General features: G+C 35.7%; 1 protein-coding gene across 2 annotated transcripts in view; it reads right to left on the minus strand.

Annotated features, from left to right (window-relative positions):
- Positions 1–17,467, minus strand: part of LOC150109128 (rho GTPase-activating protein 20-like) — a 166,334-nt gene that overhangs the window by 25,135 nt on the left and 123,732 nt on the right. For both annotated transcript variants that reach the window (XM_090411718.1, XM_090411719.1), the window contains exon 8: positions 11,243–11,458. In XM_090411718.1, coding sequence (XP_090267844.1) covers positions 11,243–11,458 — 216 coding nt within the window. The remainder of the gene's footprint in view (positions 1–11,242; positions 11,459–17,467) is intronic.

Consider the following 17,467-nt stretch of genomic DNA (forward strand, 5'->3'; position numbering starts at 1 on the left):
TTTAGGATTTTCTGTGTCCTGATTATTTAATTTCCTATGTAGTGAATAAGAGAATGAATGATTATGCAAGGATAACTTTAATCAGTGCTGATGGTAGCAAAGTGACAGAATCATAAAAAATAACTGAGTTATCAAGTGAACACTTTGCAAGGATGTATCATCTGGGTGTAGATAGTGCAGTTGCTCATGCGACAGACTGATGTAAGAATTGAGGTAGCAAAACAGGAGGTGTTCAGTATATGGAGAAATATTAATGTGAATACAGCAGTGAGATTGGATGGCATGTTAGCATGCATGCATGTATGTTATGAGAATGTGAAAGAGAATTAGTAGTGCCTGATTAAGTCATCTATTTAAAGTCTGTCTCAGCTCTGGCAAGGTTCCAAGGAAGTGGAAAGAAGGCAAAATAGTTCCTTTGCATAAATGAGGCTCTAAAACTGCAGCAGTAAATTACAAATCAATCAGAATTTCAGAAGTGGTGGTTAAAATATTGGAAACATTGGTCAAAGAGAGAATACAGGAGTGGGTGGATAAGAATATAGTAGTCTACAAGGGGCAGCATGGTTTTGTGAAGGGTTGGTCATGCAAATTCCAGCAATATCATCATGTGCCCATTCCCTTCATCGATTTCAGTTGTCACTCTTTTCTAACTTATACAGATTGATAAATGAGCTGGACAAAGGGAATGGCTACAAATGATACTGTTGGTTTTTGCAAAAGCGTTTGACAGAATACCACATGGAACACTTATGCAAATCAGAACAAATGGGGATGGATATGAAACTGATGATATGGATACGACGGCTGATGAACAAATACCAAAAAGTAGTATATAGAGAACAGAATCCAGGGGAAAGCAGGTGACTAGTGATGTGTTATGACTACTACTGTTTAATTTGTAAATAAATGATAGAGGAAATAATTTGAAGGGAAATGTTCGTTGTTTGCTGATGATGCAAAACTGGCAGTTAATCAAGTAATGTGGAGAGCTTGTGGGATGATTTAAATAGGCTGTCAGTATGAGCAAAAGATAATGGGACAAATCAAAGTTCCATCACTGCACCACACTGATGGAGCTACTCCAGGAAATTGATGAAACTAGGGATTTGGAGGTGGTAGTAGACAGAGCTGAAGTTCAGAGAGCACATTGCCAAGGTAGCGCATAAGGATTACTTGGTTACTGAAAAACACACCAACAAGCAGAGATAAGTTATCATTCCTCTTTATAAAGTCTTGATATGGACACATTTGGATTACTCTGCTCAGATCTAGTCACATGGGTTTCTTGGGGATGAGGTGGAGAGGATATCCAAAGGCAAGTGACAAAGATGGTGAGTGTCTGTGAGCAGAATGCTTTCTATGAGGATAGATTGAGAGTTTGTGGATTGCAAAAATTGACTGATAGGCAAAAAAGAGGCAATGTAAGAAGCACTGGCATTATCCAGGGGTGTTGTATATTAGTCAGCATTCATCCTTCGGAAACTATGACTAGAAGGTCCAAATCCATACCAGGAGAAACAGTTCCAGACCACTTATATCTTTGATCAAACTTGACAGTTGGGAGTGATTCCCTTGGATGTGTTCCTCCAGGCATTCACCACACCCATATCCAAGCACATGCAATCAAAAAAAAAAAAGGTGCAATGCATTTCAATGTTTCATGTTATAGGGAGCCTAGCTCACGTCAGTATTAACAATGCCCTTTAGCTGAAAAGACAAAAAGTTCAAATCTCATCTAGGATGCAAAGAACCTTTATAAGGCTTTCAACTAATGGCAACTTAGAGTATGTTTGGTGACTCTTATACAGAGGTGGCAGAATTTTTCCTCCTGCAAAATTGGCAAAGTGGCAAGAAGAAAACATGTAATACATGTAAGACATAATACACTGGCTTGATAGCCTTAGTTGCTTCATCTGTAATTAATCCCAAAATACAGAAAAAACTCAAATATCACAAGCTTCCATCCTAATCTAAACTGCTGCTTAATTGGCATGCACCTGTCCCTCCATAGAAACTGAAACTGTGCAGCTCTTTATGTAAAATCCTACTAATAACCTGAACTGCTGTAGAAACTTTGAACTCCAAATCATACTTTGTTTCTGTATCTTTCCAAATTCCCTTTGGTTCCCTGATTTGAGGGGGGGGGAGGGGTCTTGCTGCAAGTTTCTTGGCTAAGATGAACCTTTTCCTCAACTGCTAATGTTGCCTAGAGTTAATTTTGGTGATGCAATCTTTTAAGCCATTCATTTGTGATACTAATAAAAAAAAATCCAACTGGAATAGATACTTAATTCATGACATTGATGAGGTAGCGGAACAGGAGGTGTTCAGTATATGGAGAAATATTAATATGAATACAGCAGTGAGATTGGATGGCATGTTATGAGAATGTGAAAGAGAATTAGTAGTGCTGTACTCACTCACTCTCACCAATTTTTCATTCATCCTCATCTGATATGATCAGGCTACTGATATCACCAAAATCAACTCTAGGCAACAACTTTCAAAAATAACAACAAATGTACTCCAGGCAACAACTTTTTTTTTTTTAGCCTTAACTCTTTTAGTGTTGTTTATACCATCAAATATTACGAAACATCAACAACACCTAAGCTTTTCTATACGTATCTAAGCAACAACTCTGGTCTTTAGAGCAGAGTTAATGGATTATGAAAAAAATAAATAAAGAAAAAATATTTTAAACAATGAAAATAAAAGTACAAAAAAAAACCTTACCCACAAAAAGTACTAATGTTCTATAGGTTTACAAGGTCTTGTAGGTGGGAAATATTTAAATAAAATACACATGTACAGGGTAATCGAAATTAAAGTATCCCTATGTAAGGCCTTGTGGAGCTGATGTTGGCACATACTCCATTATGCAATCTTTCAGTGATGGCAAGTTATCAGGATGATCCCAATAAACCCTGTCTTTGCGAAATCCCCAGAGTTAGAAGTCACAGGGAAACAGATTAGGTGAATGAGGGAGCCATTCAGTGGGAAACACATGGCTGATCACTCTGGCTTTTGCAAAATGTTCTTGAAGAATCTCCTGATGTGTGGAGGGGCCCATCCTGCATGAAAAGGACTAAATATATGCATAGGCACTGCTGCAGCACAAAAGTGCTGTGACACAATAAAATTATCATATTGTGATACCTCTAGGCAGTAACTAAGCATGTCACAGGAACTGACTGGCAAATGTCCTCAAAGAAGAATAGTCCAATGATAAATGAAGCTAGAAACCCAGAGCTACTGACACCAGACAGTAACTTTGGGTGAATGCAAAGGAATTTGTTGGAATGCATGTAGGTTTTGCATGCATTCTGTGAATTGCTGTGAATACCCACCTGGCAACTGTGGGTATTCACAGCTCCTTTCAAGTGAAAGTGAGTCACATCTCCCCACAAAATCATCCATGGCCACATAGAGTTCAACTCCACTTGAGCACAGAATGTTAAAGTGAATTTCAGTTGATTTTCAAAGTCCTACAGGTGCAACTTCTGTGTCAAGGTTATCTTGAATGGGTAAAGATGCAGAATCTTCTGTAGAATTTTCAAGACAGTTGTGTAAGGCACAATCACGTATCCTGATACAGCACGTGCACTGCAAGAACCAACTTCATTCTTCAAAACAACTAATCATTCGTTGCCATTGCACATGGAGACGGTGGACCTCATCAATATTTGTTCAGGCAAAGAAATTTGTGGAGTGCAGCAACAGCACTGCAATTGTTTAGGTAGTACAACTTCATGTGCAAAGCACACTGGGCAAGGTTAGTGCCATTACTATGGACAGTATTAACAACCAGAATGAAAGGAAAAATCTCTTGTCCATCTTTTTTAAACCCTCATGGCACCTATCAAGTTTCGTGATATGCAAATTCTATGCATTTCTTTTATAACGCCCATGGTTATGAATTTTGGAACTTTTTTCCCTCAATTATTGCTTCCATATGATGCACAACATATTCCTGCAAAGTTTTGTAGCATTTGGATCACTGAATGGTGCTCCACAAGTTGTCTTTAAACAGGAATACTTTAATTTTGATCACCCTGTAGTTCAAAATTTCAGTAATATGTAGAACATTTTGATGTATCAGATTACACTTTTTACTGTATTTATACAAGGCATTTCATACTTCATGTGACCTGGTCGCATATACATGCTGTGTTGTGCTCTGATGATGCCGATTTGAAATTCAGCAAAATATAAGCAAGTTAATAAAACATCTTTTTATAAAATAGTTCATTTGGTGTTCTTAATACTGTTAAAAATAAGTCATGCACTTCGGCATGATTAGATATCCAATGTATTATATTAGAGGGATTATGTTAGAAGAAACTGATCAAGCTAGAGATCTCGGAGTGTTAATAGATAGGAAGTTGCAATGCTGAGCAAAAATCACGTGTCCTGTTACAGCATGTGCACTGCAGGAACCAACTTCATTCTTCAAAACTAATCATTCATGTAAAGATAAGGATGCCATTTTGCCTCTTTAAAGGCCTCGAGAAGACATCACTTGGACTATTGCGTGCAGTCTACTGGGTTTCATTGTGATTCTGATACAGTGGAGAGAGAGTGCAAAGGAGAGTGGTGTTAAAAATGATATCTAAATTGTGAAATGCTGATTATGAAGACAGATTAAAAATTTGTAGATTGTATACACCAGCAAACAGGAGAAAGAAGGATGACATGACATGATTGAGACTTACAAACTTCTGAAAGAGTCAGATACAGGATTTCAGTTGATGAAATTTTTCATTTTATGAAGGATTGGGGAAAGGATGAGAGGGCATCCTAGGAAGCTGAGAATGAATGACACCAAGAAGATGGCAAGATCTAGATTTTTTTTTCTGACAGAGTGGTGCATGATTGGAATGGATTACCATTGGATGTTGTGTGTGTGCAAGCAGTGTGAATGAATTCAAGAACAAGTATGACAGCTAGTGCATGTGGCCTCCCTCGAAGAGGTCTCTCTTAACCACCCAACTGGCAAAGACGTATATATACATTCAGGTTACCATGAATGCGAAGTGCATATTAAAATTGTAATACCATTCATATTATACTGAAATATATGATGGATACGAAGCGTAGAAGAGTGATGTATTTTATCCATATTGACAGTGACATGGTTAATAATAATAATAAATAAGTATAGGATGTTATATTCAGGCAATATTGATCATGGAAAGGAAGGGGTAGAAATAGCATTCAACACCAAACATGAAGATGAACTTCTTGATTGGAAGGAGTTTCAAGTAGAGTTATGTGGGCAAACTTTAAAATGTGGAAATGGACAATGAAACTTATTTGCCTATGGTCCAAAAGAAGGTTCACCTAAGGAAGAAGAGGAATTTTTCAACTCACTTGAGCAGGCAGCTAACAGAGAAACAGAAAAAGTGGTTCTTGTTGGAGTTCTAAATGGCAGAGTAGGAAGTAAATCCAAATTGACATACAGACATGTTTTGGAAAAATTTAAAGAAAAGGGCTAATAATAATGATATCTATCTGTTGGATTTCTGCTCAGTATATGAACTAGTCATTACTAAACGTGTGGACAGACTTATGTGTTCGTCGAACATGTTGTTTATTGTTTTAACGGTATAATAGAACACAGAAACTAAGTAAATAATTAATTTATTAACTAGATGCTGATATTTCGCTGGTATTATAACTAGCATCTTCAGAGCAAAAAAATTTTACCGTTTTACCGTTAAAATAATAAACAACATGTTCGACGAACACATAAGTCTGTCCACACGTTTAAGGATTCTTCACGAAGACGATATCATACGCAAGACACGACGATATGGTAAGTGGAAGTTGAAATTGGCGCGGCAACTAAACAGGTTAGCCTTCTTAAAGAGGTGCCGAGACACCAAATTAATACCGAACTGTTTTAAAATCAAAAACAAGTTCCACTCGGCCAAAGCCCAACGCATCTATAAACGAGCGAGTGTAGCGCTTTTACGCGAACAAATTAACACCACTCGCCGGGAATTAGCACAAGCAAATACAACCATCAGCGCATTACGAGAATCACTGCATAATATTCTAAATACGGAACTTTGTCAGATCTTAGAGAACATCACCGACGCAACGGCAAAAAAAGAATTCAACAGAGTCAAAAACCGGCACCAAAAGAAGTTCGAAAATCTATAACAACGGAACACCATACAACGACCGCAATTACAACAAGACCTCGTCGTCGTGAATCTATCGTCACACACATTAAGCAAAGAAGCCACGACTGCTTTAAGTCGAGGGCATAACTTTGCCATAACTCCCAAGCAAGTTTTAAAAGCCGAAATAATGGCGTCCATCGAACGAGGAATTTACGACCTGCCTCCAACAATAGCTAACAACATACGTTTAGATGTGGCCAACATCCTAATCAAGTCCAAGCCTCCAAAAAATAATATCCCACATAAGGAATTCATTGCTATAAAAGAGCTACACACCAACAGCCAGATTACCATAACAAAAGCAGACAAAGGAAATGCAACCGTGGTGATGGACACAACTGAATATGAAAACAAAATGCACACACTATTACAAGATCAGTCAACATACAAAATTATAGATCGCAATCCCACCAACACACAAAAGAATAAGGCACGAAAATTATTAAAAAAAGTCACTTCCTGGCCCAAAGACACAGTCAACAAACTCAAACCCTTCCATGTTAAAACACCTAGGATCTATGGATCACCAAAAATTCACAAACCTGGCACACCCCTACGCCCAATTGTGGACAGTATAAATAGTCCCACATACAAACTAGCTAGACATTTAGCGAAGCTACTAGCCACTCTCACTAACAATTCTCCCTCCTTCAAAAATTCAGCACACCTAAAAAGCATCTTACAACACCTCACCCTAAAAAGCTCAGACTTAATATTAAGCTTTGACATCACTTCACTATTCACAAATGTACCACTAATAGAAACCCTCAATCTACTGAAGTCACACTTCCCCCCTGATATATTTGAACTATTCAAATTCACAATACATGCAGGATTTTTCACATGGAAAGGGAAAATATACAAACAAATTGATGGGACAGCCATGGGCTCCCCCCTTTCTCCCCCCCCTAGCCAACTTTTACATAGAACACCTGGAAAAACAAGCAATCAATACAGCCACTCTCAAACCAACACTTTGGCTATGCTATGTTGATGATGTGCTTGCTATTTGGCCACATGGTCCTGAGACATTGAAAACATTCTTAGCACATTTAAATAGCCAACATCCAAAAATCCACTTTACTATGGAACTGGAAGCCAACAACTGTCTGCCCTTCCTGGATACACTCATCACACGTCTCCCAGATGGTTCCTTATCATTTTCAGTTTTCAGAAAACCCACACATACCGGCAGATACTTACACAAACAATCACACCATCATCCTTCTCAACAATATGGCATATTAAAAACGTTAACCCATAGAGCGAGAGCAATCTGTTCAAATGACAAGGCTCTTACTGCTGAACTGACTTACTTACGCCACACCTTCTTGGCCAACGGCTACAATCCACAAAAAATAAACAAAATACTAAACACTCCTAAGAAACCCCTCCCACCATCCACCACAGAGAACTACAACAAAACAGTCACCATCCCTTACATTAAAGGCACATCCGAAAATATCTCAAGAATTCTCAATAAACAAACTACGCACTACATTCAGACCATGTAGCAAATTAGCCACCCTCATCCGCTCACCCAAGGACAGCATTCCTCCTTTATCACATCCAGGAGTCTACCAAGTACCCTGCTCATGCAATCAAGCCTACTACGGTCAAACAGGAAGAACTGTGAATATCCGCATCAGCGAACATAAACGATACGTCCGGAAATATCATTATGGGAAGTCAGGCCTAGCAGACCATGCTCTGGATACCCCTACACACAGGATCAACTGGAAAAACACAAAAGTACTACACAGAAACCCATATAAATCAGAGAGATTGTTCTTAGAGGCGACAGAAGCCCTAAAACACACTCCAAATCTCAACAAATATGGCTGTATTAACTTGCCGAAGATTTGGGAGACAGTCATATTAAGAAAAAACTAGCACTTTTCTAGGACTCTAGTAATATATGATAGCGGGTTTTTTTTTTTTTCAGATAGAGGGCGCCAAAATCAGGACTCTAGTCTTTGTGTTGCTGCTACAGTTTTGTTGAAGTACACCATGTTGTTTTAGTCTCGCGTATTGTGACAAACAGTGTTTTTGTGCTCTGAAGATGCTAGTTATAATACCAGCGAAATATCAGCATCTAGTTAATAAATTAATTATTTACTTAGTTTCTGTGTTCTATTATACCGTTAAAATAATAAACAACATAGTCATTACTAACATAATAATCCAACATAAAGATGTGCACAAGTTCTCATGGAGAGAAGACACAAGAAATAAGTAAAGCCTCACTAATTATGTTATTCTTGATATCTTCATGCTGGTTCAGGATACAAGTGTACAGAGGATTTGAAACTGGAAGTGACCAATCACTTAGTTTTAAGTAGGATAAAACTGAATATCATGTTGAAACGAGTAGTACGTAAAAAAAAAAAGTTTTAAAAAGAATTAAAGTTGAGCAGCTTTTACAGTAAAACTATAGACTCTACTATACAAATATTATTAAAGAAAGAACGAAACAGTTCAAAAGCCAGAACTAAATCTCAGAGTTTCGGTGGCAAATTCTGAAAGAAACATTGACTGATTCAGCTAGGGAGGTATGTGGTGAAGTTGTCTGCAAGGATATATAAAAAATAAGAACACTAAGGTGGACATAGGTTAAAGAAGCATCCTGGAAAAGAAGAAAGCATACCAAAAGTTCTAAGCAAATAAGTTGCAGATGCCCTAAAAATCCAGACAGAAATGTCAGAGAGCTAAGCTATGTGTAAAAGTAGCTAAACAAAGTCAGGGGAAGGCTTTGGTAAGAATACAGTAGGTAAATATCAAGAAGGTGGGAAAATGCTTTGAAGACTATTGAAAAAAAAAGCTTAGAAATGAAGAAAAGAGTACTACTGTAAAAGGGATCAAAGATGATAAAGGTGACATGAAAACTGTCGAATGACAGAAATGTAGTAAAAGATTTTCAAAAGAAATGCAAACATGAGTATATATCAATACTTGATGTAGAAAAAGCTGTCAAAAACTTTAAATATGGAAAGGCATGCTGGAGTAGATGATATTCAACCAGAAATGCTCAAATAAGATGGTATAAAAGTATTGCAGTGGATACAGCAAAATTCAAAGGATCTGGTCAGAAGGTCGAATTCCAGATGATTGAAGTGGAGCACTCATAGCACCCATCTATAAAAAAAGGGAATAAAACTGAATGTGAAAATTACAGAGTAATTTCTCTACTGAGTATTCCTGGTAAGATTTATGCAAGCATTCTTTGAGAAACAGAAAGAAGAAGAACAAGCTGGGTTCAGACCAAACAGAGGTTGTCAGAATTTGATCTTCACTTGAAAAGAAATAGTTGAGAAATCATGGGAATATAACAAGGATCTGTATGTGAGTTTTATAGATCTGGTCCCAAGGAAAAGCTTTTCAAAACATTGCAGTTATATAGGGTAAATGAAACATTATAGTTTGCTGTAAAATCAGGTGTAAGAAAGTGTGCACATTATCTCCACTCTTATTTATCACCTATATGGATACATTATGAAATAAAGTAGTATTAAACCTGATATTTAGAATTGGAGTTATCAAACTTAGCTCTTTGTTTAATGCAGATAATGTCATAAACACATCTAGTGCAAGTCTCCAGGTCTTTCTTGCATTGTTATTCAACTAAACTGAATAACAGATGAAAGAAATTTGGCATGAAAATCTGCTATAAAAAGACCAAAACTATGAAAATAAGTAGGAACATAAAAAAACTTCAACATGTGTTTCAATATATTTTTCTAATAGATACCAAGATCATTTTCTTCACTATTCTCTATTATATGTTTCAACTCCCCCCCCCCCCCTTTTAACTGGTGAGTGATCCATATTAAAGGGTTTAAGAAGAGAGATATCAATAATAGTTAAATATTTTTAATATTATTATTAGACTGCACTTCAAGATTTGTTAATAGCCTATAAAACACCTAAAAAGTGAGAGTATTATTTTTGCACATAACTTGTTCATCTATCACAGCTTCTGACAAACATGATTATCAAGTATGGCTGCATGGCACAGGTGATGAAACAATCACCAAGGGACAGTGCAATTTCAGATACAAATGATTCCAAAATTGGACAAAGAGTTTTGACTGCACGGTTCGAACTAGATATTACCCTAAGGGAGTTCAGTCAATATATGCCAAGAGATACGTTTTGCTTACTTCCTTTAGATTTTTTTAGTTCTTGAAATATTAATTATAGAATAAGCTTGTCCTTATCTGCAATAATATAGTGACAAAAATATAAAAGTAATGAAAAAAAGAAAAAAAAGTAATTAAATTAAAAAAAAAAAAGTACCACATACCCCTTCCCATATTCATGAGGTACACATACCACTTTCAAAAACTGATGTAGTACTATTATAATATCTCGTACATCCCCTTGAAGATGCATATCAGGAATTTGATGATAATTAGATATATGAAGAGCCAAAGGCTTCAATTCGGTGACATATCCCTTAACTTAAACATTTGATGATAATTTTTTATTCTTAACCTTTAGCATTCATAGTTCTTTAATTCCTTATTACTGGTTTCATTCATGTTTTATTTCTGCTATTTGATATATTTCTGTGCTAATTTATTGGTTCTACACCTTCAGCATTTTAAATCTCATATTATTTTTGGCTAAATTATCAAATTCTATACTAAATACTGTACCATCCCTTTCCTTCAAAAATATCCAGGCATGTCACATTAGTATCCTTTAAAATATAACGAATTTTAGATAGATAATAAACTATTAATTTTAGACTATAGGTTGGAATACAGGGGAAGCGCCATTACCATAATACCTCACTATTTGTAATTAATATATATACCACATTTCTTCGACAAAAAGTTGAAGAAATGTGGTATAAACGTGGTATTATAAACTACAGTTATTATAACTGAATATATAATATATGAATGAAAAATAATCTTTCTTTCTAAGCAAGTTTTGTAAAGTAATTGAAGGAATTTACATACATATAAATGGTTGTTTAATAAAATAATGGAGATTTGGGAAAATTAAAATAATTTGTTTCTACAGGATAAAATCAAAATACTAACCTCAGTGTTACTGGAGTCTGTAGAAGGCCAAGCCACTAGAAGAGGGGAAGCACAAGGACTCCTGAACCACTCAGACCTACTGCGCATCCGAGCAACCTGCCGTTGATGTACTTGGGGTAAATAAGACAGGCATTTGGTCCTTTCTGCATGTTGATTGACAGCTTTAAGCTGGTCCATAGTAAAGTGCTGTGCAGGTGGAATGGATTGTGTTTCTGTCTGAAATGTATTCCAGCAATTAAAGATATGAATATTTGTTATTTATTTTAGTATCGAATATAATTATATTATTATTTGGTATACAAAGCAGAATGTTTGTTTGTCTTTTCCTTTTAGGCATTGGACTAAGCAGGAGCCAGAATATAACTACATTCTGCATGGCATAAATTTTTTACCCAGAAGGCAGACATTGGTATTTGAGTTTCCAAAATTTTTAATCCCTCACCCACCCCAAACTTGTTCTATGATATTAGCATAGCATAAAAATATAAATCAGGACACAATATCTGGTCAGTTAAGCAATGCAATTATGTAGATAGTTAGAGGTCGTAATATTATACACCAAAGCATATAAAATGTGAAGTAAAATAAACATAACTTGGTCTGATATAATAATTGGTTGCTTTGTGGAACTATGTTCAAAATATATATCATCATTTTCTGCTATTTCAAAAAAAATAAAAAAAGGGGGGGCAGGCAGGAAATCTTCTTTCTTTCATAAAAAAAATTTTTTTAACAAAGATTTTTACCCCTCCACCTCAGGATAATGTGGGGTTAATAGTTTGAATATATAACAAAATATAACTTAAAAGGTTTAATTTTTTATCCATACAACAAACAAGAAGTTTACATGTATAGTTTCACCTGAGAATAATTACTATAATAAACAACATGTGCCCTATGTGAACAAAATGTGAGCAAATCCAAACCTTCATTAATTCTGCTGTTAGAGTTCATGAAGGTTTGTTTATATGGGGTAACACAAGAAGAGGATGCATAGTATGTCGCAGGATATAGTAGAGACAGAGAATAATAATGAATTTAAGGTAACAAAAATACTGGTGAAGCACCACTCTCATGTATTTCAGATGGTGAAAGTGGTGGGTGAGTGTTACTTATGATGCTGCATGCACACACAGTGTCTCCCTCAGAGTGAAGAACCAGGCAGAATATATTGCCAGTAACTGAGAGTGTATGATGTAAAGTAGAGATGGGCAATACAGAATATTTTATGGAATGTTGCTTTAGAATAAGAAATATAGAGAGTGGTGATGAGCATGACAATGTTCACTCAAAGGTTAGCTAGTGCAAAGCTAGCGATAACTATTATGGAAGAATTCAACTTGACACAGATTGAAATGAGGAACTGTTAATCTCATAATGAGGAAACTGATTTTTGGAAATTCTTGAGAGAGAGAATTATTCCAGGATGTAGTTAAGGAAACACAAGGTTTGAGAGATTTTGTTACAGTATATGAGTATGCTGTTATGAATGAGATGTCATCTCTAGCCCTGGCTAAAGAGAAAAAAATGGAGGAAAAGGGGGAGGAGGACAGCATGTGGAAATTTTAAGAAAAAGAAAGGATTCATGTGGAATCACAATACAAGTGATTACAACAAACCTAGGAGTAAGTTATGTGCTATACCATGGATGAAAGAAGTTGGAGGGAAAGAGATCCTTAGTGCTCAGACATTGGTCAAGAAATATTTGATAACATAAGTTACAGATTATATTCCTAGAATGAGGCAAATAAAGAGGTTTAAGATGAAAGTATAGAAGGAGGAAGGGGAGGAGAGATCAGACAGGAACTGCAATTCAAAAATGCAGTAATCTTTTGAACTGCAGGGTATAAAGGGTATAAGGTTCAAGATAGTAACAAAGAGTAAAAGTGGATTATAAGAGTATTTTTTTTTATAATAAACAAATATTTTAATAAGCACATTTTCACTACTTTTTTGCTTATTCAACAATAAAAATTTTGTACTTAAATGCAAAAATACTGTACTTAATAAACTAGTGACCAATTTATAAAGTTATAGTGAATCACTGAAAGTTTACTGTTAATAAAAATTGTTCACTTGAAACCCCAAAACACATACATCTGCATATGCCATGTAGTGCAGCCTCTTGATGCAAACAGAAAATGTTTACTTGCATATCTTTCCACTATGTTACCTCTATGATATATTTTGCTATCTGGCATACAATAAAATGAAAACTTGTTCTTTCTCTGATTAAATGAAAACAAAACCAAATCTAATAATACATAAGTACCCACAAAAATTGGAATAATGTGGTTGGCTTTGAACATATATTTTATTTAATACTTTTATCTGAACTGGAAAAAAAATCTTTAGGATTTTATTTTTTAATGCATTTCTAAAAAAATAAAAAAATAGGCCATATCAAGATATACAGACACCCACTGTGATCCTACACAAGAGCACAAAACCTATAACAACAGTGGTGTGTGTGAGAGAGAGAGAGAGAGACAGAGAACAAGTAATTAAGGCAAAAGAAAGAATTTCATGATAAGTTTCTTGAATGACTGGAAGGCTGTTCCAAAGAAAAAGATAGAATGAAATACAACTCCTTTATTAATGAAGTTAGTGATCTTTTATATATATATATGTGTGTGTGTGTGTGTGTAAAAGATACTATCATGTTGTTAGTGCACAACACAACAATCATGAAGTTGGGTATTAGGAGGTCAGAAAGCATATAATTCACTATATAGCTGATGTATACACACTATGATAGCAATAAGGGGTTGCACTGGAGGGTATGATTTCATATTTCATCACACATTGAATTTGTATTCATCTACTTTGAGTATACATGCAGTTTTTTTCTTTCTTTGTATGAAATAGTGCAGAGGTACATTCCATACTTCTACACTATTTCATACCTAAATGCAGTTTCATTTTATACACTGAAAAGAAACTGCATATAGGAGTAGATTGGATTAGATTAGATTAAATCTAATCTATAGAATTAGGTTAAGTTAACCTGGAAAAGCTTTTCAGGTTAACTCATGATACATGAGTTAACCTATGTATTATTAATAATATATAAGTTTAGACCATGTATTACTAATAATACATGTTACCTATGTATTATTAGGAACTCAATCTTTTATGAGTAGAATTCACAAAAAACATGTAAAACAAAACATATCACAGCATATCAAAATACCAAGCTATACTTGGTACTTGACCATGAAGCACTTTCAAAACTACGCACACTAGATAAAGTTTTTGTTGACAGTCTTATTATCATCATCAATTTCCTAATATGTACCCTCAAGGGGTGTTCAGGATACTGTAATAACACTACATGATTAAGTAGTGCTATCATAATACATTACATTATTATTAATTTCCTATCAACAATTTTCCTCCAACTTAGTCTATTCCTTGTCAGCATTCAAATATTATCTTATCTAACATTTCGTTGATTGTATTTGATATATTTGTATCACAGGTTAAATATGAAAATAGACAACAGAATAAACAAACCTGGTATGGTGGGTAGCCAGCTGAATAAATTTATATGGAATAAGAGAGAAATTAGCAAAAACACCAAACTAGCAGTATACAAGACAGTGTTCAAACAAGTTTTAAGTTATGGATCTGAGAGTTGCGTTAGAAATAAAGCACTTGATCGAAGACTAGAGATCACAGATATGAAGATTTTGAGAAAAATTAAGGGAGCAAACCCATGGCATGAATTGCAGAATTATATTAAAAATTAAGATATTAGAAAGGAACTTAACATAATTAGCATTCAAGAATGTGTCAGCAGAGATAATATAAGATGGTATGGCCACTTAAACAGAATGGGCGAGAAAAGGTTAGCAAAACCAGTCTTTGATGCCAAGATGGCAGGAAAAATACCCAGAGGAAGACCAGGGTCAGGTGGATTGATTCAGTCAGAAGTGCCTTAAAAGCACAACATGTTAGATATGACAATATTGGAGTGCTCACAAGTAATAGACTGATTTCAAGGAAAATTGTTAATAGGAGATTAATAATAATGTAAACTTAATCATATAGTGCTGTCATAATAATCTGAAAACCCCTTGCAGATATTCAGATTACTATATATCAGGAAACTGATGATGATATTTTTATGCACTCACAGGTGGTGGTGCTCTTCTAGCATATCAGAAGTAACTCTCACTATAGCAAAATCCTAGGGATTACAGGAATTGTTTGTAATAGTGGATAGTTTTACTACAGCAAATTTCTTTTATCACAGAATTGAATTTGTTATAGCAGTGTTTGTTATAGTGAAAGCCAACTGTAGTATCATGAGTGGACTAAGCTTTAGATGAATCTGGGTGACTGCTCTAGAGATCACACTCAGTATTTTCAAGCCATTTTGGATCTCTTATAAACATAATGGAGGTTGCACATTCATCTACTACCTAACATTTGCCACTGTCTTTATAGACAGTGGCAAATAGATAAGGAGGTAGTTATGCCACTGTAGGCCTTGGTCAGAACCATAACACTTGCCCTGGTGTGCAGAAGTTTGGTTGCTGAGGCAATAGAGTAACTATGAAGAGGATTCAGCAACAAATTATTCAGGCAAGATTATTATTACAGATGACTCTTACTATAGCAAACCTGTACAGACCACAGGAACAGTTTGTTATAGTGATTAGTTTGCTATAGAAAATTTCTTTTAGCACAGTCTTATGCCTATAGGGTTTTAGTGGAATTTTTCAATAGTCTTTTAAAGTGAGTGAATGAGTTAGTGGTAACAGTGCTTGATATAGTGAGAATTCAGTGTATTAACAGACCTCCATGGAGTCAGTAGATCAACTGTCATTAAACTAGGAAGATGTGTCATATTGCACTTTATGCTCATTCACTCTCTACATTCACAGTACATTCTGGCAATTCAATTCAATTCATTGCACTACTTGTAAAAAATATCCACTCCATTGCTCATCACAACTTCCAGGGATGGCCTCTTGATCTTTTCTCACTCCTCTCTATGAATTTTCTCCATCCCTCCAATCTAATCCCATCAATATTAATCTAATAAAATCCCTTTGTCAACTGAAATATCTTAATCATATAATTTCTCCTCCACTTATCAACCAAGCTCTGAAATGTAATTCCCTCAACTGTTCTTCATAACTAGCATTCTAAAATCTTGATACTGCTGTAGCTGTCATTACATGGCCCTCACAGTTTCTCCATCACTGCAGGAAGTAGGTGACCAAACTTTTCAACAATACTCTTGTATGCAAAATTGTCTATTCAAGGCTTTCTACAGTAACAAAACTGTCTATTTTCTACTTGTCAGCATCTGCTTTAAAATCCTTGAATGTCAAATCTGTTGGTATCACCAACATATTCCATATCATGTTCATTTACTGGAACTGTGCTCTAAATGTAAATGTTCATTTACATTTAGAGCACAGTTCCACTACTGTAGCATACAGAACTGCACTTCTGCACTCTCTGCCAAAGTGAAAACCTACACTAAGAACGTTAAAACATCAGCTCACTCACCTTTCCAAGATACCAGCTTATTTAAACCTTCCTGAATAGACCTGGCATCAGTATCAATTCTTCCAATTATCATTATCCTTACTATCACCAGACCACCACGGACTTAAAGGGATGCTTCTTAATACAGCTGCTTCTTGTATTAAGAAGTGCAACAGAAAGCAGAGGAATGATGATTGCCAATTCACTGGCACATTGACAATGGAAATATCTGTAGAAGAGACACAGTGCTGAAAGAGTGCAGCTGTGAGATAGAGGTTGAAGTGAATCTAAGAGAGGGACCATCTATGAGTCTAATTGCCCACCTCTCGATGGTGTCAAGGATTTTAAGGGAAGTTATAGATGCACTACCCCAAACATGTGAGCAGTATTCTAAACATAGGTGGATCCATACAGAGAGAAACCAGTCTCTGTGCCATGATATGCCTCAAGAGCGTCTCCATCATACCACCACTCGGACTCCCTCTCCAAGGATGACATGGCAGAGCATATGTGGCAGCAGGATTATGCGCCAGTTGATTGAGAAGCCTCCTGACTCGTTACTGACAGGTTTAGGTCCCTGTGCACTAAGTGGCACTACTGTTTTAACTGATAAAACTTACTCTACACAAATCACCTCAACCTACAGAACATCGATTACCACTGCCCTCAATTCTGATCTCCAAGCCATTTCCAATGAGGTTCAGATAATCTCATTAGTTT

The sequence above is a fragment of the Typopeltis vanoorti genome, chromosome 2, assembly GCF_054136105.1.
Source record: "Typopeltis vanoorti isolate ZY-2024b chromosome 2, IOZ_Tvanoo_1.0, whole genome shotgun sequence".
NCBI classification, from domain to species: Eukaryota; Metazoa; Arthropoda; class Arachnida; order Uropygi; family Thelyphonidae; genus Typopeltis; species Typopeltis vanoorti.